At 38.2% G+C, this 26,679-nt stretch overlaps 1 protein-coding gene across 6 annotated transcripts in view; it reads left to right on the top strand.

Annotated features, from left to right (window-relative positions):
- LOC112452301 (A disintegrin and metalloproteinase with thrombospondin motifs 9) overlaps positions 1-24,481 on the top strand; it is a 37,418-nt gene extending 12,937 nt beyond the window's left edge. The window contains exons 5-29 of one of the 6 annotated variants that reach the window (XM_025012422.1): positions 111-236; positions 7,430-7,622; positions 8,613-8,826; positions 9,276-9,483; positions 10,557-10,771; positions 11,186-11,338; positions 11,622-11,771; positions 12,711-12,852; positions 13,157-13,500; positions 13,690-13,778; positions 13,907-14,254; positions 14,493-14,659; positions 14,762-15,012; positions 15,190-15,568; positions 15,827-15,988; positions 16,063-16,203; positions 16,524-16,655; positions 16,781-16,951; positions 17,141-17,356; positions 17,862-18,053; positions 19,174-19,362; positions 19,494-19,819; positions 19,928-20,064; positions 20,212-20,405; positions 20,789-24,481. In XM_025012422.1, coding sequence (XP_024868190.1) covers positions 111-236; positions 7,430-7,622; positions 8,613-8,826; positions 9,276-9,483; positions 10,557-10,771; positions 11,186-11,338; positions 11,622-11,771; positions 12,711-12,852; positions 13,157-13,500; positions 13,690-13,778; positions 13,907-14,254; positions 14,493-14,659; positions 14,762-15,012; positions 15,190-15,568; positions 15,827-15,988; positions 16,063-16,203; positions 16,524-16,655; positions 16,781-16,951; positions 17,141-17,356; positions 17,862-18,053; positions 19,174-19,362; positions 19,494-19,819; positions 19,928-20,064; positions 20,212-20,405; positions 20,789-20,878 — 4,929 coding nt within the window. In that variant the 3' untranslated portion in view covers positions 20,879-24,481. Of the gene's footprint in view, positions 1-110; positions 237-7,429; positions 7,623-8,612; positions 8,827-9,275; positions 9,484-10,556; positions 10,772-11,185; positions 11,339-11,621; positions 11,772-12,710; positions 12,863-13,150; positions 13,501-13,689; positions 13,779-13,906; positions 14,255-14,492; positions 14,660-14,761; positions 15,013-15,189; positions 15,569-15,826; positions 15,989-16,062; positions 16,204-16,523; positions 16,656-16,780; positions 16,952-17,140; positions 17,357-17,861; positions 18,054-19,173; positions 19,363-19,493; positions 19,820-19,927; positions 20,065-20,211; positions 20,406-20,788 lie in introns of all 6 variants that reach the window. The other 5 variants (XM_025012420.1, XM_025012421.1, XM_025012426.1 and 2 more) reach the window with 5 other exon arrangements.
- The last annotated feature ends 2,198 nt before the right edge of the window (positions 24,482-26,679 follow it).

Below are 26,679 nucleotides of genomic sequence, written 5' to 3'. Positions count from 1 at the left end.
GAGAGAGAGAGGTTGAAGCGAAACGAGCTGGGAGCCGCTACTCTGGTGGGCCGTTTCGCTATTTAATTGACAGCCTTAATTAGCCTTTTCTCACGATGACGTTGATGCAGGTGACACACATGAGCGAGAACACAACGAGGAGGGAACACGCCGGTCATCACTTGGGCTGCTTCTACAGCGGGTCAGTCGACGGCGATCCAAGTTCAGCGGTCAGTGTCAGCCTTTGTCACGGAATGGTGAGTCAGAGATCAAGCTTCAGAAAACCGTCGTCCCGGCCGCGATTCTTTATACGCGTCGCGCGCGCGCAGGCCAGTTAATTCCACCCGATTATGAAGATGATAAATCTACCCGGAGCTTTGTGTTCCGTCGTAGCGTGAGCTCGATTAGCATAAAGTCGCGTTGGGACGCTAAATATATTTTCCATCGCTCGGTGAATTCTACATCGGGCTGTCGTTGTTACCGTTATTTTAATTATCGGCATCGTTGTCGTTGTTATAAAAATACACGCAGGCACAAGTTGATTTTTGGTGAATGCCGGAAGTGCCGGGGAGGAACGCCTCTCGAATCGCACACGTGCATTAATCGTAAATGCTATATGCTGCACTCGATTGCGCACACCGATTCACCGCACTTTGTAAATATTTACGATCCGCGCCGTGTGTTACGATTGCACACTTGCAACACGAAGCTGAAAGATAGCGATGTTAAAAGGGAGTATTATCCGTCGTCGCGACCTTTTATCCGGGTGCGTTAACATTAAATTGTTTTACGTCGTCGTAAAACGACAAAGACATTACTATCGTTTGACGTAAAATTAAGTTGACGTTTTTCACATAAGATATTTTTAGTTTTGTCGGAAAAAAATCGTTCTTTATAAATGTCCCTGATTTTCTCTTTTCCCATAAATTTGAAATTGATCATTTGTAGCTTCGACACTTTCCCCAAACTTCGGAATTCTTTTCATAGCGTTGGAACGTTACGATTATCACGAGGCACAGAGTTCGTCGACCCTTTTTTCTGGAGTTCGGTATCTCTCTTCAAAGCTACTTCGCTGTAAAATGTTTCGTTAGCCGATCGCTGATATACCAAAGGGATCGACGGTAATTTATAATAATAAATAACGTATCGTCGAGTTTACTCACTTTTCTCCTAATTTATGGGCGTAATAAATATGCACACGTGGCACCGGGAGAGAAACTAGAAGTCCTCGCGCGTTAAAACCTGTAGCTATACTTGCTTCCACTTTCCAAAGGACCCGGTATAAGTATAAAGCCGCGTTAAGCTTCCGGGAGAGATCGCGAATTTTTAATATATACTCAAACAAACGAGACATTGCACAATGCGAAATTTTACGTAATGGAGTTACTTATTATTGCGTATAATAATGTGATGCAACAAGCAATGATACGACAAGTTGCGTCAATCTACAAATTAGAAGTAGTTCAGTGATAAATTGTAATTTATTTTTCAGTAACAAATGACGGGAAAAAAAGAGATGGAAAGCGAGATACGTTCTACGGTACATACGCGAGGATGTCTGAAAATAGTTGCACGCAAAAAATAGGTTCAAGGCCCGCATAGACCTGCAGGCATTAGCCGCGCGTGTATATCGCGCGGGATGGTATACATTTTATGTGATTTGTTGGATTACACACGTGCCGCGCGCACACTCGCGTTCGATGGAATCGCATAGCTGCGTCTCTACCCGAAAGCCGATTCCGAAAGAAAGAAAAAAAAAAGATACAACGACTCGATCGTATATCAAACACCTCGGGAATCGTCCGAGTTGCGCGACTCCGTGAGCCATTCAGCGGGAATGCGCGGTTGGTCATCCGCCGCAACACCTACTGCGGGCGTTCCATGGGAACCGTAGACCGCGATACGATTGAATTTTATATCAAGAGGTGTTAGAGACCGGAGGAGAGTTATTTGCGACGCTCCGCGAGCGAATTTATTGCGCGAGACGGCTCGTACATCACGACCGGACACGGTGGTGGACGTCGCGCGTTTGTCGCAATGTCCCTTCGCGATTGCGAAGGAGCCATATGCTTTTGCGAAATATCGAGGAAATGACAGGCATCTTTACGCGCGCGGAAATTCTAGTTGTCGACGTTGTCGTCCTCCAATCGATTCTTCGAAACGAGCATTCCGTCGAATAAATTAATCTTCGACATCGTGTCCGGGACTGTCTAGAGACTGTCTGAAATTTCTTCTCCGATAAGTCACAGTCGCCATTGTGACTTGTTGGATGAAGAGGCCTTTGATTTTTTTCCCCCTATTGTTTCCTACGTCAAGTCCGTTCTGAAACAGTTTAGAGTTTTCGTCAAAGATCGTTTCTTCCGATTATCTTATGCAAGCCTGAATAAGAAATTCATTAAGATCCATCAGAGATTCATCAAGATGCATAAAGATCCTCTGTCAAGTTTTTTTCAGGGCGATGCGGTATACATATGTATAAGATTGATCACCGTGATCGTGATGTTTTGTTCTCGAATAGGCGGGAGAAGCTACTTCGATGAAAAGGGGATCAAAACAGTTTTTTATAAGAAGAATTGTTAGTAAAACGTAAATAGATTTGCGAACGTTAGCGAACTGCGTTCTTGTTTGACTCCCTTCGAGGTTCTTGTTAGCTCTTTTCCGCTACTAAGATCTTTGTCACGATCCTTTTCGAAACTTCGATTTTCTTCCTGGGGAAGAAAGGCTCTGGGAGTGAAATAGAAAAACTTGCTCGCTTGTTTAACGTTCCTCGTAGCGATTTGGGTCATGCTTTAATTTAGCCATGGCAAGGTTGGGCCGATCAATCGGCCGTCTGTTTCAGACGTATTAGAAATAGGAAGAAGCAAGCACCCGGTTGAGCCGAGCCTTGACGTGATGTCTTTACTCTCGATAGCGAGCCGAGCCACTCGACCTAATTATTCGACCCTGCTCGCGAGACGCGAGCGAATCTCGGTCGTTATCTCGATCGTTCGAGCTCTCCTCATCATTTTCCGATATCCGCTAATCCTTTTTACCGCCTTCGGTTTCCCGGCGCAAAGAAATTGAAAATTATAAGCTTGTTGCCTTTCCTTTTTAAGCTGATCTAATTAGACGTATCCCATAATTCAAGACCTTAATTACGCGTCCCATAATTTCAGACCTCAGTCACGCGTCTCGACATTTTTGAAAAAAAGAAAAAAATCGTTTCCAATTAGAGCAAAGAGAATCCGCAACGCGAAAAACATCCGGTAGTTTCGACGGATGTCTTACGTTAACAGTATAAGTGCACGTAATGTACCGATTTAATACGCCTTTCGACACGTATGATATATGCGGCCGTCAAGAGCAGACCGTGCGCGCGTGGCGAGAAATCCAAGATAATTTCTCGTGGTTCAGTAATCGTCGCGTATCATTTTATTTGTTTAAATCTCAGTCACGAATCATCGTAATAACAGATTGCGCTATTAGGAGAAGCTCGAGTTCTCTATTACGAACCGTACGGGATTCTGCTGACGAGGCGATCGAGCGATAACGAATGGAACGATGTTAACATTCTTGTATCTTATCCTAATGAATATGGGAAAAGCTTGCGGATGAATACTTAATGTAAAATCATACTCGATCTGTATGTAAGATCGAGAATTAATTCCCTGCCTCCTTTTGCGCTGGCGACACACAAGTTTTAACAAATGGCCTTTTATATCAGTCTAATATAATTATATATACGTCAAAGTTTGTTCTTTCCGATTACTTTTAATTAGAATCTGTATATCTTTCTATGATTTCAAAATTTAACGATCGTGTCTTATAACAATTTATAAAAATAATTTTGTTTAGATATTAAAAAAAAATGCTTTTATTTTACAGATGCGAATGATAAAAGAACGATTGTTGCGTCCGGCGTAATCTCTCCTCAATTATTTGGCATATTAAAAGGCTTTCCGAACTTCTTGACTTTTACATTTTATAAAAAACTTGTACATGATATCATTTTACGTGCTCCGTGAACAATCTTTTAAATTGCTAAAATGTTCGCAGCGTTCGAAGCACTCAATTTGCTAAGAAACTCGATATTGTTTTTTCGGCACGGGGCAGCATCGTAAGAAAGCAAATCCGCAAGTTCTACTCGAGCCGGTACGACCAGTTTTGGGTCGACCCGACGACCTTGACAGAAATGTGTAATATAATAGGCGGAATTAATTGGAGATATTTTGTCTGTGATGACATTTTGTGCGGCCGCCTTAACGAGGATCATCTCGTCATGAAAGACAGGCTACAGAAACGCCGAATTTGATTTGTGTCCCGACTGTACAACAGCGGAAGCGTTGCAAGCTATAAGTTAATTAATTTATTCGCTCAATTTGTTTGTGAACGACAATTTTTACTCATCTAAGAAGTTTCCTTTCAACTTTCTGTTTCTGTTTCGGTTAAGATAAAAGGCGTTAAGATAAGACACGAACGTTTTTCAGATATCAAAAGTGAATGTAAAGTTAAAAGTTTAAAGAACCCGTGATACGCGCGTTGAACAATCATATTTTCTAGTAAGAAATAATTCGAATATTTAAATGCTCATATTATTATTATTATTACTATTATCATTAGCGATGTTTTTAATAATTTTATAAAACTTTACATAAATATAATATCGTGGTCAAATTACTAAAAAAAATAATTATTTAAATTAGATAAAATATTAAGATCGTTCTTTATTTTGCATTAAAAAAGATTCTCCGAATTAAAAAAAATAATAATAATTCTCTCAAAGGGTCTTAAAGAGCTGAAATTTACGTTTAATATTAAAATATTCAGACGCGTTCTTGTATCAAATTACTGCAGTCTATTATTGTCTCTGTTCGTACAGGCCGCGCAAGGCGCGTTACAGCCCAGGCACCTTTTATTATGATGTATTATACCCCGTGTATTAAGCGGAACCTAAATAAAGATAACTCTGGCCTGGCCTGGTACCCTAACCGCCTTTATAATTTAAGCCGGCCGGCCCCGCACGGCGAAACGTTATGCACACGTGGTGTCTCGCATATTTTTTCTTCTCGGTAACACGGCTCGGGGAGCACATCTTTCTCGGTATTATTGGCCGATAGCGCTGTTTTTTAACTCTGTCGTCGCGACACGGTTTTTGATGTTTTAGCATAAACATGGAACTGCGGGCATGGAAGCGACGTCGAGTCAAAACAATCGGCAATGTGCAAATATAATGCACGCGTTCTGGAGACGAAAGCGCGGCTGTAGGCGCGAAGGATATAAGATACGGTCAGCATTTTTATGGTTCGCAGTATACGGAGTAGGCATATGCTTGCTCACGATCTGACATCGCTTCTTCTCGCTGGAATATTCGTGAGGAAACACTTGAAAATTGCTAGTTAATTTATTCCATTCTTTTGAGGCTTCCGCGTTTTCTCTGTAACAACCTTTTATTGAACTACGAACTCAGAAGTGAGAGAAAGTCACGTTAAATTCCTCCTTCTTACCTTTTTCTAATCTCTTCCAGATATGTTTTCGTCAATCGTCGAAGAGACTGAAGACATTTTAGGCGATTACGGCAAAGGAATCTTATGTAAACACCCGTCCTGACTGTCTGGATAAATGCGACGGTATTTTTGGAGTTTCGCATTATTAATTAACGAGCGGCATTTTCGCTGAATGACGTGAGGGACACGTTGAATCAGCTCTGCTTGTCGAAAGGTCGATGAATTGCTTCAGCGGATAATCGCGAGGTCGTTACCATCCTGTATAGTTGTGTGTTGGCCGATCGAAAAGGCAAAAAGGGAGATGGGTGAGAGAAAGGGTAAGATAAAGCGAACGGAGCGAGATGGAGGAAAAAGAGACAGGGAGAAAGACGGCGTTCCTGCCAAGAGAGTTCTCGGTAATCCTCAAGTCAGTCTTTGTGCCGCGGAATAGAGAAGGCGCATGTCTGCAAGAATGCAAATCGCAAACACAAGTGAATCGAGCTGCGTTGCTTACGGCCGATGCGTACGGAGCTGCGTTGCTTACGGCCGATGATTGTAGCTATAGCGTCACGTAAAGTTTCATTCACGTTATCTATACGCTGCGACAAGCGGGCAATCTCATTGGGAAATACTTCTCTTTCTCGTTCCATCAGATAAACCTTGAATTTGCGCGAAAAAGTTTTATGTTAATGTAACTTTCCGATTTTCTTCAACTACATCAGAATTTGATGCAATAAAATATAAGTTTTTATTCCGTTGGTTCCCGGTATTATCAAAAAATTCGCTCCGGAGCTCGAAAAATTTAGCGTTATTTATGTAATAATTGCAAAATTGCCCTATCCTCAATTTTTCATTAGATAAACCTTGAATTTGCGCGAAAAAATTTTATGCTATTGTAACTTTCCGATTTTCTTCACCCACATCAGAATTCGATGCAATAAAATATAAATTTTTATTCCGTTGATTCTCAGTATTATCAAAAAATTCGCTCCGGAGCTCGAAAAATTTAGCGCTATTTATATAATAATTGCTAAATTGCCCTATCCTCAATTTTTCATTAGATAAACCTTGAATTTGCGCGAAAAAATTTTATGTTATTGTAACTTTCCGATTTTCTTCACCCACATCAGAATTCGATGTAATAAAATATAAATTTTTATTCCGTTGATTCTCAGTATTATCAAAAAATTCGTTTTGGGAGCTCGAGAAATTTAGCGCTATTTATATGATAATGGCTAAGTCGCCCTATCCTCAATTTTATTGCTCGACAGTTTCGGCAGGAAGTCACGTTATATAACATCAAGTAATTCGTATGCTGAAGAACGTCCTTGCTCTTGTATGCTCTCGGGTCTAGCCGTTGGAATGCGCAACCATTTTCCAACCAAATTAGTTGCCCGAGATCTTTGATAATGTAACTATAACAAAGTCCACGCGCTATAAGTCACAAGTATTTGAAATAGGTGAGGCCTGCGCGCTCCCGTCGCGGCGCACGTGCGCGAGTGCCGAGAGTCTGTATTTCCGAAAAAATAAATAAATCAGAGAGTTCATCTCCGTTAGAATGTTTAATCAAGCAAGTTAACGTATCGTAGTTGGCGGATGGGATAACAACGGGTGGCGCTCCGTTTGTAAATAACGCTCTTCTAATAGCGTCTGTATAAGTCGCCGCTATACTTAAAATAAACGTGAAATCTTCTCTTATTTCACGTAAACGGTGCAATGTGTAATAAACTGATTATATAAAACGTCGCATTTATAAATAATTTCAGCGTAATTCCGTCTAGTCGTTAAGAAATGGTTTATCTCGAGCGAGAGATTCTTGACGCGATTACCCCTTCCCTATTCGAAAAGTATTCATTTTCTCAGAAACGGAAAACCTTGAAAAACTCTTATTCTATAAGTGGATTTTTTTATCCAGATGTGCTGATTTTATACCAATTAGGTATCGTACTTGTACATACGTACTTCATAAATTCTATTGCGATTTTCAGACTGGTCACATGAAGACGTCGATGGGCAGCTATTTCATTAAGCCTACCGAACATTGGCGCGAGGACGACAAGGACTCTCTTGGATCTTCGTTACAACATGCGCTCTACCGCGTACCCACGGCTGCGATTAATTTGAACGATGACTTTGATACTCCCGAAAATGGAGTTAGAAGTCGCAATTGCGGTGTGATCGGTAAATAAGAAGAGTTTCACTTATTTCGATTTTATTTACGATACGTTATCCGTTGTGGTATGTGGAGTAGCTCGTTAGTGACACGGTCGAGAAAAGCGGGTCATTCTGACGCGGAGAAGCGAGTCGAAAGAATGCAGAAGAAAATCAACTCAAATCGACGAATTTGTTTCAACGGTGTCTATATCGCAATATACCGATAATCAATTCTCAGCGTTTTATCGAACAAAATGGGAATCTTGATATTTTATTTGATTAAAGAACAAGTTTATTTTTGTCGCTTTTCAATAGAATGAGAATTATTCGTCGTTACTATTCATTTATAATATGATTATATCTGAAATTTGACACGCATTGATAATAAAATTACATTAATGTATTCATATATTCATATATTCGTAAACATATCGTTAAGAAGAATTGACATAAAATATCCATAGCGTATTAATACCGGTCGCAATAGTATATTAATACTGGTTCCATCATTGGTCGAGGGTAAACGGGGGTAAGTCAAGAAGCATTTATTTATTCTACCGCGCCGGACCAGAATCTCATGATGTCCACGTTTATTCCGATATATGAAACGCATGTTCACGTGCTTCACGAGGCTTCGAAGAAAAAGCGTCGCGTCTTTTTTCACTCAACGCATACTCGCACGACCACCTGTACCAAAACAGGTTCAGGCATTTACGTCTTCCCTCGGGCGGATTCTGATGTACCATCGAGACAGCTTGGCGACGCGCGTACTCTCTGCCCACAAAACAACGTCGTTGATACTACACCGTCGAAATTTTCTCGTCTCTTTCCACATCTATCGCCTATTGGGATAGACCGCGGTCTCGCTTTAAATAGTCGCCGACCTCGGATCTATAATGTCTGCGACTATGCGATATACCCATTGTTCACTTCGGCGAACGATATCCTTGCGGATTCTCTCCTATTAAATGCCGAACTAATTGATTTGATTATAATTGGCATGCTCATAATTGACAGATTACGACTCGGACGACATCCCTTCCCCATTAACAGACGATAGTTCCGCTCGTAAAGTTTACGTCGGGGAGCGTTCGCGGGAGCGTAGATCATTGACGCGGAAAACCGCATCGTTGGAGCGGTTTCCTAGAGAGAAGGAAGAGGAATACGAGCGATTCACAGAGCTGACCGAGCATCGCCAGGATTTTTTTCAAAGATTGGATTACGACGACAGGTATTAGGCACATATGCAAATTTATGTAGATCTGAAAAGAGAATATTATTTATTCTCAAGTTTATATCTTCAATTATTTATTTCCTACTGCGGTCCTTAATCCATTAAACTTACCGAGTGATTCTTGAATTAGATATTTACTGCGTTTATAGTGAGTGAGATGTTCCAGAATGGAGGCCAAATGAATGCATAGTGTTATTTCTTGTAATTCTTGGAGAGACACTAATATTTTGCGGATTGTAAGCCATTGAGGAAGCTTTAAACGTATAAATTACAGCACGTTATTTGTTGTGCAATTTAAAGCGGATTTTAATTTACAATAATAGAATTCTCCCGCAACCTTTTTGCAGAAGAGTTGACTCCAATCTTTACGAGGAACAACGCTACGCTTCCTGCATATTCTGGGACGTTCTGTAACGAATCTGTAGTGTACGTCTTACGAATTCTAGGTATTACAGTGTGGCTCGTGAACACGGCTATCAAAACGAAGAATACGCACAGGACTCGGAGATGGACGCGGATCCCTTCGTGACGTGGAGGCCGCGGCGTGCCTTACCGCGTGAATATTTCATCGAGATCATGGTGGTAGCTGATGCGAAAATGGTGGAATATCATGGCACTGGCTTGGTCAGCTACATTCTTGTCCTGATGAGCACGGTGGGTACATATTCTCTTCAAACGTAATTTGAAAATATTTAACTGTGCTTCCTAGGTTTCTGTATTAATGTCACGACAGCGTCAGACGCGTTCCCTTACATTTCTCTATAAAAAATTATGCACGGCACGTTTAATGCATTCGTTTACATATATATGTATGATGTCCTACAACGCGCTGTCTTGACTTTAATGATTATCTTTGATAAATTTGGAATTTATTTTGTTATTATTGCAAAAACATCGAGGTAGCTGTAGCTTTTTGAGTAATTAACTTAAAATAGCAAGTTTCTATTGATCTAAACTTAAAAAAAAGGGATGATAAAAAAATATTCTTTAATTAATTTTAAATAGATTTTAGTAATATTTTAAAGCTTTTTCTTGTAAAAGAATACAATAAAAAAAATTAGGAGGGTGCATAAATGATAAACAAATCGTCTCTAAATTGATTAAAAAGTTGCGAAAAGTCTTAAAAGAGCAATTCGTGTTATCATTATAACAACACAGACGTGGTAATTTTTAAATCTATTGATAAGGATCTAGTAAAACGGTACTATTCATTCTGAAAATAAAGATGAATTGGACGTTCTTCCAAAGTAAATTCTTAATAAAAAAAAAAACACACAGTGAAAAAAAGAGGAAGAGGAAGGAGATGGGAGACGTCGATTCGTAATTCGACAATTAGCTTCGTCACGGCGGTCATTACCGAGTGCGCTACGCCAGTTATGTATCCCACGCGAAGGCCACACCTCACCGGAGGGCAACATCCTGCGAGGAGTTCGCTTTCACGAACCCACGCCTGTCGTCCGTTCGATGATTCAATCGTGTTTCTCAACAACAATCGATCGACTTTAGATTCATGAATTCTTTATGAATGAAAGAGAGCGCGGACAAAAGATTGAAATAGATTCTTTGTGTACACGGTGTCCCAGAATAGATCTCGTTTAACATATACATGTATAGAGCCCTTAATCGAGTAAGAAACATATTAGAATGAGACTAAACAAGTAATTAATGACAAATTTGTTGCAACCGAATTACCGGACATATTCCCATCTGCTCCCCTGGAAAGATAGGTTTCACGAATCTACAAGGACCAGTCTATCGGCAATCCGGTGAGCATTGCAGTAATGAAGATCGTCAAGACCGAGGAAGTATTTGGCGTCAAACATAGCGGTAGTGACGGAATCGCGGCGGCCGAAATGTTAAAGCGATTCTGCCAGTGGCAGAAACACAATAATCCTGACGAACCCTCTCCGGAACACCACGATGCTGCGCTTCTATTAACCAGGTTTTTATCAGAAAAATCTATATTGTAAAAATGTACATTCTTATATGTATAATATGAAATTTATCGTAAAAATTTATGTTGTTTTATATAAACAATATTTTTCTAGTTATAAACGGCAAATTAAATTTTGTATCGTCTAAAACAAACTGAATTTTTATAATAGAATTAGATAACAAAACGGTATTTATTTAAAATATATTCATAACTTCATTATCTCATTAATTTAAAAATTTGAGAATAAGTTGAAGCGTAATTAACAAGTTGTTTAATGACGAATATAAAATAATTGCAAATTATAATTTTCACGGAATGTTTTAACTCGATTTAACTCGGATTTGCCAAAATAATAATTTTGAAAATGAAACTCCAAGACTTAAGGACATGCGATATGTACAAACTGAAAATAATTTTCAGAGAGAATCTATGTCACAACCCGCGCCAAAAGCGTTGTGACACTTTGGGCTTGGCCGAGCTGGGTAGAATGTGCTCGCCTGGATCTTCGTGCGCTATCGTGCAGGATAATGGATTAGCCGCGGCGTTTACCATCGCGCACGAGATTGGTCACGTGTAAGCATGTTATCGGTCATAAAGCATGCGACCTGTATACGATGCGTTCTTTAAAACTTATATATTACATTATTTATGTAATGAGGTAATCTAAATTCTTCCTGTGAAAGATACGTCGTGTCTTCTTTATGAAATCGTTGCTGTGCTACTTGCCACGTGTCTATTCTCTGATTTCTCAATCTTGTTCTTTTCTTTTTTTACACCACATCTCGTATGCATTGTTACTATTATTATTCTACAAACATTCATGGCACTCAGAGGAAATACCCGAATTGTATTACAGACTTAACATGCCGCACGACGACGACGCCAAGTGCACGGGTTTCAGGAACCGTTCGGGTGTGCACAACGTGATGTCCCGCATGCTGGACGATAATACTTTTCCCTGGGAGTGGTCCAAGTGTTCCCGACACTATGTCACCGAATTTCTCGAGTGAGTCAGTCATTAATTGGCGAATGACTCGGTTATAAACGATGTGCTGGGGAGCATTCTGGAAAGAGATCGTTACTAATTGACTCGTGACCTTTGTTTAAGACAGTACGTAATGCGATGTCAGGTTTTTGTCTGTGTTGACCGCGTTGATTTGTCTTTCTGTTCACAGCGATATAGCTCGTGGCATCTTTAATGATCATTAGTTAATGTTCCATTTTTTACCAAAAGATTTATTTAAAAGTTAGTTTTTAACAAATAAGTTTTCCTCTTCTTTTAGCATTTAACTTTCAAATATATTAAAAATTTGCCAAATAAATAATCGTATTTAATTTTAAAGTTTTTCTTTAAAAGTTTATGTTCTTTAAAAAATTATCAAAATAAATTAAAGTCTATATATATTTAGCGAGAGACACTTAGTATGTCTCAAATTAATACGCTTAAATGGTCTTAATCGAGTTAAATAGCTTTGTTTTTGCTAACTTCTTCCCATGAGAATAATTTAATTATGTCGAGTACTCTTATAATCAGACAATTAATTAATTGCTTAAAGATCATTTTTAGGCTTAAGTTTTGCGCGCTCTAAAATTGCATTTTGAATCAAGATTCAAGCACGAATAGAAAAGCCGAGAATAAACCGTTTGCGTCAAACGCGCCGATTTCCAGGAAACAGATGTCGGCCAGACAAATTCATTTCGATCGAGAAAGGCAATGTCGAGTTTTTCGTGACATCGAAGAGAGTCGAGGAACGAGTCATCGTCGTCGCTCAGAAATCCGGTTTAATGAGATTCTAAGCGACTGTTACACACTCGTAATACATTTTAAACGTTGTCACAAGAAACATAATTCTCAAAGACTATTTAGGTGAACGAGCATCTAAGCTCTCTCTCGATTCACGGAAGATCGGGAATCTGTGTTAATTTGTAATGATTTTTGTTCCAGAGCCGGATATGCCAACTGTTTGCTTGACGAACCCAGCAAAATGATGGAGAGACAAAACGGTCGGCTGCCCGGCGAAGACTATTCAGAGAACAAACAGTGTGAGCTCGTCTTCGGGCAAGGATCCAGAATCTGTCCCCACATGGTGAGTGATGGTAAGTCGAAAACGTTCTCTTTACGCGTTTGATTAAGCCCAGCACATATTTGCGGTCGTATTACGGACAACATTTTTCTATTCTTTCACTTATTTTCATTTCATTTAGCTTGTGTCTTTGGATATTCTACGGATTCGCGATGTCTTTGCGAAATGAGGAATATTCAATAACAAACGGAGATATTTTCTATTAGAAATACAACCTCATTTCTGACTTCTCTAGTCCGTAGCGCTATTACGACGAAATTCGCTTAAGAATTGAAGTAAATTGGGGGCTTGGTCGGTTACCGGCCAGGCAGTGTGTAGGAGACTGTGGTGCACCGCACCACTGTGGGATCATCATCAGCAGTGTCACACTCAGCACATGCCTTGGGCCGACGGCACACCATGCGGCATCGATAAATGGTGTCATCGCGGCGAGTGCGTCTCGCGCAGAAACCTCGAGCCGGTGCACGGCCAGTGGGGTGAATGGGGAAGATACGGCGAGTGTTCGCGGACCTGCGGCGGCGGCGTCAAGAGGAAGTATCGCGAATGTGATAATCCGGCGCCGAAGAATGGCGGCAATTACTGTATTGGCGAGCGCGTTAAATATCGCAACTGCGGTACCAGAGAATGCCCGCCGGGTAGCCCAGATTTCAGGTACGTGCTTCAATGCCTTGTACGAAGAAGTCGTGTTGCACAAGTCCGCAAAAATAAAGATCTATTGATTAATTATCGACAAGTTGACCGATAAACGACGTGATATGGACGTGATTGCCTTGATTAGTCACGCAATAATCTGTTCTTGTATATACTAACATTCAGTCTTTTTCTTTTTTTTCTTTACAGAGAACAACAATGCTCGAAATTCGACAATAACAATTTCAACATTCAGAATCTTGCCAGAGATGTTAAGTGGCATGCAAAGTATACCAGAAGTAAGCAATAATTTAATCATTTCTTAATTTATCCTTTTAATCTATGCAATTGATTTAATCTGATCTCCAATTTCCATGGAAGTTATGCGAAGGCCGAAGATACGATTTTTTAAATATTTTTTTTATAGTACTGCCACAAGATCGTTGCAAACTGTACTGCCAAGTGGAGAGCAATCAGTATTACATGTTACGCGACAAGGTAATCGATGGGACACCCTGCGGCCCTGACACTTTCCATATATGCGTTAACGGCCAATGCAAGCCCGCCGGATGCGATCACGTCTTGAATTCGACGGCCGAACTTGACACCTGCGGAGTTTGCAGAGGCGACAACGCAACTTGTCAGAGGATTGCGGGCGCTTACAATTCCAGTGTATACGGTTACACCAGGGTAGCTAAAATCCCTGCCGGCAGCAGTTACATTGATATTAAACAACATGGATGGCTGGGCTCTCACAACGATAGTAATTATCTCGGTAAGATTTTCCTGTATTGTTTCCGACAGATTTTTTAATTAACGGAACCGTTACATCTAAATAAGAATAATATTTTTATATAAAAATAGTATTGTCATGATATTGTTATAAAGAAAATTATACATGAAGATTTATTGTGAACCAAATATAATGTATGTTAGCTGTTTTAGAGTTTTTCTATGAAAATTTTTCCATTTTATTAATTTCTGAAAAAATTTCAACGTATATTATTATACAGCGCTGAGAATTGGAGAAGACGGCGAATACATCTTAAACGGGAACTTTATGGTAATGCATCGCAAGGTGATCGTACACGCTGGCGTTACTATTGAATACAGCGGACCGGAATCAGTTGTGGAACGACTGAACAGTTCCCGCCCTATCGCCACCGATTTAATTTTGGAGGCAGGTTCACCGTTTACATTTTACATTTTGCATTACGTCACTTAGCTAAAAGTAGTTTCTCCGACGATGTAACTCTGCTCAACCAAGAATACGGAATTCCAGGTATTATCCGTAGGGAACGTTTATCCACCGCAAATCACCTACGAGTACACTGTACCGAAAGGAATCCTAAACAGTTACACGTGGCTGCTCAGCGATTGGTCGACCTGCAATCGAATGTGTCAGGGTATGAAATATCGCAAGGCCGAATGTAGGAGCACCGAGCACAAGGAAGCGGTGCCCGACGCTTATTGCAGAAACGAGGAAAAACCGCAGGAGGAAAGTCAGAAATGTAACGCGCATTGCACACTACAGTAAGTAAGGAAGGCGTGTGAAGTCGCAAGATAAATAGTATATTACTTAGAAAAATTAAAAATTTACAAACACGGAAGAAATATACGATTTTACGCGTGTACCGTGGTCAAAGTGTTTAAATGGTTTTTTTTACTTGTGATGACTTCAGTTGCTGAATCTATTTAAATCGTTTTCAGATGGCAGATGACTTCCATGTCTGAATGCTCGAATCACTGTGGCCCGGGCGTGCGAACTGTCACCTCGCGATGCGTTCAAATCTTGCTGGACTCGTCGCATCCTCCGCGGCCGATACCGGCGCACGCCTGCTTGCATATCGAGAAACCGAGCGAGCATCAGTCGTGCGTCGGCCCTTGCGACGACGCTCATTGGAGTTACAGCGAATGGAATGCCTGCAGTGTCTCGTGCGGCGGCGGTGTGCAATTGAGGAGCGCGATATGCGTTGATTCAAACGAGAGGCAGGTACGAGACGAGAACTGCGTCAGACAGGAGAAGCATCTCAAGAGGACGTGCAATCAAGAGGCTTGTCCGAAATGGGATCTAGGAGAGTGGAGTTCGGTAAGATATGCGCTAAAGACGCGTGATGTATCACAATCAGATGTTAATTCTATATTAATTATAGAGAAATATATTTTAATATGTATATATATAAAGAACACACAAGATAAATTTGCACTTTAAACATTTTTCTTTTAAGATCAATATCTTCTAATAAGAAAATTTTGATCTGTCCAATCACGGTTTAAACACTTGACGCAGTTTTCATTAATATTCATAAATAATTTGAATTAACGAGTGTCATGAAATGTTTTGTAGTGTTCCGTGACCTGCGGCGTAGGAAAACGGCATAGAGCCTCCTGGTGCCAGGTCGAGAATCGCGTGGTATCGCGCACCTTCTGCAGCGGTACACCGATCGTAACGACGGAGGCCTGCGATGCCGGTCCTTGTCATCAGTGGCACGCCGGCGACTGGAGTCCGGTACAGTACATTGGACAATTTTACCCCGTGCATTTAATAAGCTACCGAGTTGAATCCAGTCTCTCGTTGTGCAGTGTTCAGTAACGTGTGGCGAGGGAACGTCGCGAAGAAACGTCGTTTGCAAGAATGCAGATGGTGCGCCGAGTGACGGATGTTCCATCTCTGAGAAACCAGAGACTTCGGTTACCTGCACGCTAAAACCATGTCCCAATGTCGTAAGTTTGCATTTTATTTTATTTATCTGTTTATTGAGGAAGGCAATTTTTTGGGACAATAATACAATCGAATTACAAAAGGCTCAAATATAATACAACAAAATAATGTTAGTAGCATAATTATCGCGACATAGAAAGACTAGAAGGTGTATAAATTTGTGTGAAAAAAAGATTGGAGAAAGCAATCAACATCATTACTCTTAAAGAAAGGCTAAACTATTACAAACAATAATAAGATCTACTTTAAATAATAATTTATTAGCAAAAACGGAAACACGGAATACTATGAAAAAGTTTGAACAGTCTTACCTTTTTCTTAGGTAAGCCTGCCGCCGATCACGTATTCAACAAATCCCCCACGTGAAGATTCGTTCCCACAAGAAAACGAAATCGACAGCAACGGAATTACGTTCCACTCGGGTTACAAATGGCACGTAGGAGCTTACGGAGAGGTGGGCTTATTTACTGTATTCGATATGTTTATTAAGATGTATAGCTTATTCGCATGCTTTATAGTTTTCATAAATTCTTAAGTTTGCAGTTTATAATTCGTACTATTTCATAATTCATGTTACAGTGCTCGCGAAAATGCAATATCGGATACAAAAACAGGATAGCGAGATGTATATCCTCGGAAACTGGGATGGTCGCGCCTGACTATTATTGTGACTCTAATCAACAACCGATAGTCAGGATCGCGTGCAATCCTCACCCGTGTCCGACTTGGAATACCGGCGACTGGAGCGAGGTATTGAAATATTTTATTTTGTTACACAAAATTAATATCATGAATGTTATTTCTTCTATAGAATTAAACGTGATATAAAATTACATTATACATTTTTTTATACAGCAAATGGATACGTTTCGCGAAAATAAAAATATACGTATAGTGATTCTCTGACTAATGATGCTTTCGATGATTTTAATGATTTAGTGCGACGCAGTATGCGGTAATGGATTCCAACATCGTCAAATCCGCTGTCAAAGTCATCGCGGCGAAACTTTGCCAGACAAGGAATGTAACGACGAGCAACCGAAACACGTGCGAAGGTGCCAAAAAGAATCTTGCAGAAGCAATCCTAAAAGCAGCCGGGAGAATAGTTTGGATTCTAACATCGTTCGCAGATGGAAAATGTCTAATTGGACTCCGGTAAGTAAACCGTATTATCTAGTGAAATTATAATATTAAAATATGGAGTAATTATTATTAAAGCGAGTGTCTTTTTCAATTTTTTAATCTCTGAATAATCAAGAAGTAAATCAATATGCAATGAACAAACGCTATAAATCTTTCTATAATTAAAAAACATCATAATAGCAACAAAGTTAAAGTTTTATCGGCATTTATCTTTATATGAAAAATAAATGAAAAAAATAAATAAAGTGTATATAGGTGCTTTGAAAATATTGACGAACGAAGTCATCGTTTTAGGTCATTTTAGGAAAACCATTTTTAAGTGAGATGTCCTAAACAAAACTCTCTTAATTCATCTTATTTTAATAAACTATAAACGTAATAAAACAGTTAAAACAATTTGGCGGAATTCTATCGATGTCGTGAACATGCCGGTATCGGGCAACGGTGGTGTTGAGCGCTAAATTTTACCATCACGGATGACGATGGCCAGTTTGCACCGAATCGAAATATTTTGCAGTGCTCGAAATCATGCGGCACCGGGATTCAGACACGAAGGGTGGAATGTACGATGAGAAGAAGCAATCATTGGCCGGAAGTACCTGTTAAGGACGAGCAGTGCTTGAGAACAAAACCGCGCAAACCAAAATCACAGAGATTATGCCAACGTGTTGCCTGCGATTTTATCTGGCAGGAAGGCACCTGGTCGGAGGTACCTCAACCTTACGCCAGCATTGTCCTTGCTGCTATGCCCAATTTTATAAACATTTCACAACCTTTACAAAAAAAAACGTGAAAATCAAGTTTTACATGCACCCGAATGTTGGTATATTTACAGCAAGGGAGAATAACAATTATTGCAACGATGGCATAAATAACTAATTCTGATTGATCGTACATACAGGGATAATGGGTTCCATACATATTATAGTGAACTATGGAAGATGCATGGTACCTTGATAACACACAGGATCATTATCAGATCCGTGCGAGATGTTCGATTTAACATTCTCTTTCAAACGATGGACTTTCCTCATGCATGTTATTAATCTTACATTACATTTATTGAGAAATATGTATACATAGAGTATTTTTCACTTAATGAGTGTAAAATTATGATATTTGATCACTAACGTGTTTATAACTTGCACTCCGCCTAGCAGATTTAGAGAATATTACCGTGTTTGTAATATTCATGCATAATACTAATATCCTCAGTAAAATATCCTGGGAAGGTAAAACACCGCATATTATACAGCCACCATACACAGAATATTATCGTACAACCACTGGTTGTTTATGGTTTTAATAAAATGATAGTGACCTGGTATATATTATAGATATACATATATTATTGTTTCAGATTACGCATGAGCATGGATCCATTTTAAATTGATTGCATAATTTCGTATTATAATGAGAGAATGTATGTTATCGTTCCGGTTGAAGTGAACCATCAGCAAGTTGTCAACAGATTGGTGGAAGATTTAAGCAGAAATTGCATATTCAACTTGAATTGGATAGATTACATTTGTAATGCGTAAAAATTCAATTATTTTTAGCGAATAATATTAAAATATTATCGAGAGATAAAGAAAATGTTTACAACTGCAATTAATAATTGTTCGTGATAATTTGCACATTCGATTTGTCGATACATTCTTTCATTATAACATTCATTTCATTATTACTTTTATTAAGACACGACATTATCAATGTTGTTAATGATCTCTGCGCGTTTGCGTTTTTCTTGATTTTTTTTGCCGCGATAAACATTTATTTAGTATAATGCAAGCAAAAGAGATTTATAAATATGTTTATTTTCCTGTAAGTGTTCGGCGGAATGTGGCGAAGGAATGCAACGTCGCGCGGTCACTTGTCATCGAGTAAATCTGTACGGATGGATCGATCCAACGCCAACTGAAGGTTGCCCGATGGATCAAAGGCCGGTCAGCGAGCAGATTTGTAAGCTACGCGAGTGCAGTGATGAATATTATTGGACTGTTGGCCCTTGGAAAAAAGTGAGTGCATTCTTTGAAATACTATTCCGAAACCAACGTCGCTCTATCCCCTTTCCGTTTCTTCATCTTTTCATTTCGAATTTTTTTCTTGTATTTTCCTTTACATTAATTTTTGCTCTTTGTTTCTACAGTGTAGTCAATCTTGCGGACGCAAAGGGCGGCAGATCCGTAGGCTTTATTGCCACAATGCAGCCGGCAATACAGTAGCGCGGATTCACTGTCCAGCTGAATACAAGCCACAACGAAAGCGCAAGTGCAATCAAAGAAAATGCGGTCCAGTCACCTGTCTTGAAATCCAGAAACGACTCAAGGTTACCACGGACGGTGAATATCCGTTGTTAATTGGTGGTAGAAATATGACGATTTATTGTCACGGAATGTCGAGCGCCGAGCCGCGGGAATACCTGACTTTGCCAGCTGGCGACAGCGAGAACTTCGCGGAAATCTACGACAAAAGGTTGACGTTTTACTATTTTATTCTCGGTGTTTGGAGAATTATTTTCTCAACAATTCAATAACTTTATCTTCAGCGGCATCTTGTAATGATTTGATTTCGATGTGTCAGATTAAGGAACCCTCACACGTGTCCGTTCAATGGTCAAAGAAACGACAGTTGCAACTGCGTGTCCGAATTGGGGACGATATCTGGCAGAACGATGTTTAAGAGGGTACGCATAGATCCAACGACACTCTACATTATAGGTAAGCAGGAAACACCATGTTCGGCTCATGCATACTTCGGATTTAATTTTTAATCAAAGAAAATTTGGAAATTGCGTTTATAGTGGCGTTTTACATACATCACATGAGTTATATACATTTGATACATTTGAGATGTTTTATGTTTAGCGAATGATTACACGTTTTCGTGGACAAAAGGAATGCAACGCGTGGAGTATGGCAAAGCCGGTGATTGCTATAGTCTCACCGAATGTCCGCAAGGACGTTTCAGCATTGATTTGAGGGGAACTGCCTTGGGATTATCGCCAGAAATTACCTGGATTAAGGAAACCTCAAGCGCTTTTCTCGCAATCAATAGAATTGTAAGTAATTAATCTCCGACAGAAAAAGTGATCATCGCACTATCTAAGAGCCATATTTCAGATTTGACACATTTTCTGTTTGTTTTATATTGCTTCTTTTTATCTTTTATCGTTTTATCTTTATATTTCACATACATAAAAGTGAAAACAAAATTGATACAATTTCGAAAAAAATCATTAATCAATGCAATCACTTGGGGCTTTAATATACTTTTTCATTTGAAAGTACTCTAATCTTTTTCTTAAAGGACTGATTTTAATAATTTCATTTAAATACTTAATAGAAAAGCGACAAATTTTAATAAAAAATGCAATGGATTTTCTTTCTACTTCTATACTATAATTTTTGAGAATATATTTTAATATATTTTTTTATTATGTAGAATAATCAACGAATCATCGGTAAATGCGGCGGTTATTGCGGCTTCTGCAAGCCGAGGACGGGCCTAAAGCTGGACGTATTACCTCCCTAGTCACAGCCATCAACTTCTAGTACTTCATCTATCTGTCCTATGATCCCGCGGCCATAAGTCGCGGCATCATAACCACCGATTTGCTTTAAATTCGATTAGTTTCTTAGTAGCTCCCGGAAAGAAAGTATATATATTTGTTCCAATATACGTATATTGGAGATAGCGATACCGAAACTCATTGGAACGGCGACCGATATAGCGGAATGCACATGACACAACATACAATCTATCACTGCCGTCACGCATGTGCGATTAAACTAAAATCACAAATTACGATTATGTGTTTGTGGAAAACGTGTCTCTATGAATGCAAAACTAGAAAGTTTGCAACAAGAAAAAGAGAAAAGAAAACAAACATTACGTAAAATGAATATTTTCATAACTAGAACCGTTTTCCCGCCGCAAATCGAGTCTCCAGCAATCGTAACGCTATCGAAACGAATAATAATTGTAATATGCATTTTATATACAAACTTAAAGTAACTGATAATGGTATCGTATTCTGTGAACACTTCGCGATTAATATTATGCTCTCTTTCGATGATCTTACGATCCTACAGTTTGCTTTTATATCGTGATGCCACTGCCGTTTTCTACAATGCCCCATCGATTTTAAAAAGTGAAGAGACATTAAGGAGAATTGATACCTTATTTTTACTTTTAACAATAAAGTATCAATATAGAATATACATATAAGTATAACTGAGATGAGTATCTTGATTAACATCTCGGTACCACAACAATTAACAGCAATTTGTAGCTTTCAGATAGAAAGAAAGGAACAGAATACTCGACTTTATGGTTTTTACGCAAGTTCGATATCTTATACGATGTTTTTTGCTTGCAATGAGCTGTAGAAAAAAAAACTCGTAAAACTTGTTAAACAAGCTGTAGGATATTATTTTTTCCTTTTTTACTTGCATCGCGCGCATATAGGAGAATATTGTCCGTTTTATCTCGAAGGTATCGCAGTAAAATTAATAGCATAGACGTGTGTGCAAGGTGAATAAATCCACTAGTAAGGTTCACGGTGTACGCGTGTAAAGTAGTTTGAAAACGGTATATATTAGGTACACTGCGTTATTAGTGATTAACGCACGACATAATTTCGTCTCACGTCTAGAAAAGAAATGTAGGATGTTACTGTTAAATAATTTTCCAAACTGTCTCTACAAGTATTCAGAACATATTGAAGCTATTTCTTCCTTAATGAAGATTGCCTTTGCGACTCATTTCTTGTCGCTTGGCAAATATATCTTTTGACAATGCATTTGAAGAGATTAGGTAACTGAGGCTCAACGTTTTTCTTTTTTTACGAGAAGACGCTTTCGTTAAGGGGAATTTGGCTTCAAATTGGTCAAAATGAATGAAGTTTGTGAAACTTATTCTCAGTGACGTTCCGTACTTATCCGCACTCCCGATGAAGATCAAGCGTGAAATCCGTTTTTTTTTACAATCGTAGCCGTTACGCGCAATCGTATTACGTTACTCAAGCAAATCCACGAAATTTGTACAAAAGCCAATAATATTTATACTATGAAGTAGTGGTAAAGTCTAAGGAAACTTTATTCGTATTTTATCGCGCCGCACCAACTTAGGAACGATGTGTCGAGGTGAACGCGGTGCCGATTAGTCTTTTTTTACATTAAACAACCAACAAGATTGGTCAGTACAATAAATCGCCTTTCTCTTTGCGACACTCGCGTCATTAGATGTGAATGTCAAAGTGCCCACTTTGCTTGGACGCTTTACAATCCAGACGCCTGTTAGCTATATAAATACGCGTATTTCGACAGACTGCCATAGTTAATGTTAATATATGGTATAAATATATATACGTAATTGTTAAGTGTATAATCTGCCAATCTTGGCCACGTTGTAGCATAATAAGATTTGACGAGGACGGAAATAGTGCGATCTATCTCGTAAGCGCGAGTATATAAACGCATTTTTTTAAATAAGCATTTCCGAAGTGCCGAAATTAACGATGTTTAGTCACGACAGTTTCGATAATGTAAAAACTTCATGTGTGAAGGAACGCGATATTTACTTAATTTCTTGTATTAACGTTAGCAAAGCTAGTGGCGGACGGTGCTGCGACCCGATCGACAGCGTTGTATTCTAGATTGCATTGCGTGTTGTCAAGGCGAATGCGTTATTAACGGTGACATTATCTCGCGTATGTCCTAAAAACGCTCCGAACTTTATGTTACGAGGCATATTTAACGCCTACTGTAGAACAGTGCAGAGCTCACAGCACCCTCAACTCAACTTTGCAGACAATTAACTGCCGCAGAACCGATTTACGAGCGTGGAGGTACGCCGTGCCGCGAACTTACATATCTAATATCGTAGGCAGCTAATTGATCGGTTGTTGCTCGATAATTAAACACGCGTGTGAGAATCCGTTGTTTTATAATTCCATCGCCGACAACGTATTACATGTAATGTACATTAAACGTCATAAATGTTCTAATGCCTGTTAAATGGGCGTCTTCGCGAACGCAACACATCTCCATTATCATGATATACAGAGCTCCAGGATTATTATTCTTTTCATTGTAAATTTTTCGATTGAGTTGTTACCTTGTTCTCAACAAAAATGTTGAAACCCATAAAATTGCTGAACATTTAACGATTAAAAATAAGAGATTTATAGCAAATTAAATTTTACGAAAGAAAATAAATGAGTTATATATTCTTTAGTTAAAAATTTTAATGGGTTTTATTTTAATCGACTTTGTTTTAAATATAACTACATAGAGATATATATAAAGTCAAAGATTGAAAAGATAATTGGTAATCATTGATATCTCTCAACAATTTCATTGAATCTCTTTTGAATTAACCTGAGGAAAATTACGATGCTTCTGTACATCACGATAGCTTGTATTAAAGAAATAAAAATCATCGGATATGATAATAATAATATAATTGACAATCCGCCTTTTATATATGTTTTTTATTTTAATCTATAGGTGTAGATCGATATAATAGAATCGTCTTATTAATAGCCGTAATTTCAAAGACTCCCTTCAATGTAAAAGCTAATAATTGTCAGTTAGGACAAAACCTGGTATTCAAAATTCATCGATATATATTCTGGGAGTGATTTATTATATAGCTAAACGATTTGTGAGATATGAGAAATTATCCAGAAAGTACTCCTTTAGTAAATTATATAGACGTTTATGTATATATAACGTCTGTAATGTATGGATGCACACGATTTCGCTAGCCTTTTCAGTAATTATACTCAAGCCTTTACTGCCAATCCCGTATTTCTTTACATTCATGGCAATTGTACATTTTATATAAATTTTAAATAAATCACGAAATATATTTTTGTTTATTTTATAACGCATTTAGTTGTAGTAAAACTAGTTCTCGAGAAGGTGTCATATAAATACCGGCTTTTGGCAATGTGATCGTAAAGATTCTATGTGAACCAGTGTATATGTCCGAATAAAAAAAAAGAAATGTCTCGTAAACTATTGTTAATATTATATATATTTAAAAAATAAGAGTGATTTTAAAATTGTATAAACTTGCGTATTTAAAAACCATTCGATTCGAGCGACAAGATATCCTTTCTGAAAGCAAGCAACTTTTATTTACTTTTTTTTTAATGTTCCACTTAAAAAATAATTAGCTTTTATTTCAAATAAATCACCCTTTACATACTCTTGAAGTTTTGCTAATTTTTGAAAATTAGAATTTCTGTAACTTGATTTTTAGACTTCAATTTTAGGAATTTTTGAAGTTTTAATTCTTGACATTTTACTCAAGTAACATCTCTGTTTGATTACATAATTCTTCTGATACTTTGTCGACTTTTGAAGATAAAATTTTTTTCAATTAAAGACCCTAACGCAGATTAGTGTAATTTACTAATTATTGATAAAATTTAGTTCAATTTTATTGACCATTAGTAAATTATCAACTTGTGCTACCGTTTTTAATTATTGATAAACATTTTATTCTTAAAAATCGAAAAAGTATCTGGAGAATATAATCAGCGAGAAGGTACTATCTAAAATTTCAAGATTTCTAAGAATTGCTGTAATCTTAAGATTCTCTTTTAATTGCCGCAAAATATATCTACTTATTTACACCAATTATCGCCAAAGATTTAAATTTTTAAAAATGAACAAAAACTCCAAGCAATCTAATTGCAAAAACTCCAATTTTATTTATTTTTTTTTTTGCTTGTGAATACACAAGACTAATTAATTTATTCGCCATAGCAATGTGCTTCGTGTAAACTATTTTTATTAATAATTGTTATAATATTGTAAAAACAAAGTAGACTTTTTGTCAAATCCTAGAATTCTGAATTCAGCGTTTTTTAAATATATTTTACATATTTTATCAACAGCTTTCTTTGAGATCAACTAATCTCAACATAAACAAAAATATTAGTATTCGAGAAAAAAAGAGACCATGCAATACGAATTAGAGGAGGGTTTCGTTGATAATAAATAGACGTATACGTGAACATGTGAACATGAAAGAGATACCATTTATTTAGCTTATAAGAACGAACAAGTAAATTTACGTAGGAAGGACACTTTGAGTAAAACACATTTTTTTGTTCTAATCGTCGTAGTGTTCGGAACATAAAGAGGAGATTTAAAAACGAAAGGAAAGAACGGGAAGGAGAATGGCCATCTTTGCCGATTTCTAGATTTTGCTCGAACAGCATCACGCTCGCAACGCCTTAAAAACGATATCTATCGGGGAAATTACTAAAATGTCTCTCAAAGCGAAAGCACGTGGATACGCGTCTCCTACTTGACATTCACGTACGCGTAATACATATTTATATATTTATATTCATATATAGATATTCATATACTAGAGCGAGGAAAAAAAAACAGAAAAAGTAACTGACTCCGAAGAGGGACGCGCATTGAACATGCCTTTTTTTTTCTCTCAACTCTCTTCTACTATGTAAGTCTAAACGGGCGTTTAATAAACTAGTAAAGTACAAACAGTTCCATTATGAGAGAAAGAGAGAGAGAGAGAGAGAGAGAGATAGTACATTAAGCTCAGGTTTACATACTTACGACTACGATCTTAACAAAAACGTGGTTTTGTACGCTCAACTTCGCGCCTCGCGCAAATCGCGCTTGGCCATCGTTTCATTTGGATTAACCTTTTGGGATGACCACTGCGGAAGTCCGATTAACTCGATCAGCGATTAATTTATCGAGTAGTAACGTTTTTTTTTTGTTTAACGTGGAAGAGTTCATTAATTTCTCGTTGTGTTCGACATGTGGGGAGATCGGAGATTGGCCGATTAATATCCATTTCTATCAGTGCAGATTAACTTTGATCTCGGCTTTAATTTACTTTTTATCTTTTTTTAGTTTTAAGAATTAGAAAAGGGTAAAAAGTAAGTTAAACCGACAATTAAAGTTAGGACCTGAGCAGAATGGCTGACTTATAATTTTAAGACAATGTTTTATACTTGAAAGATTTGTCTTTAGTACAATACTGTCTTGTGTCTCGAAGTCTTAAAAGTGTGTACGAAGTGTCAACGACTTTTAAGACCTGAGAGATAAGACTATATTCGTAAGTCCCAGTCTACAATAGGTGTTTTAAGCCCTAAGCCCTAAGAAATTGACCAATCACAGTCAATTATTCTCCTCAAATTCAACTGTGATTGAACAATTTCTTAAGGCTTAGGGCTTAAAACACCTATTGTAGACCGAAACTTCCTGAAAATAAAGACTTAAAGTACAAAACATTGTCTTAAAATTATAATAAGTCAGTCATTCTGCTGAGGCTCTTAATCT

The sequence above is a fragment of the Temnothorax curvispinosus genome, unplaced genomic scaffold (genome assembly GCF_003070985.1).
Source record: "Temnothorax curvispinosus isolate PA1 unplaced genomic scaffold, ASM307098v1 QBEX01003210.1, whole genome shotgun sequence".
Lineage (NCBI taxonomy): Eukaryota > Metazoa > Arthropoda > Insecta > Hymenoptera > Formicidae > Temnothorax > Temnothorax curvispinosus.
Note: the sequence above shows the minus strand (reverse complement) of the source record. Positions and strands in the feature narration are given on the sequence as shown.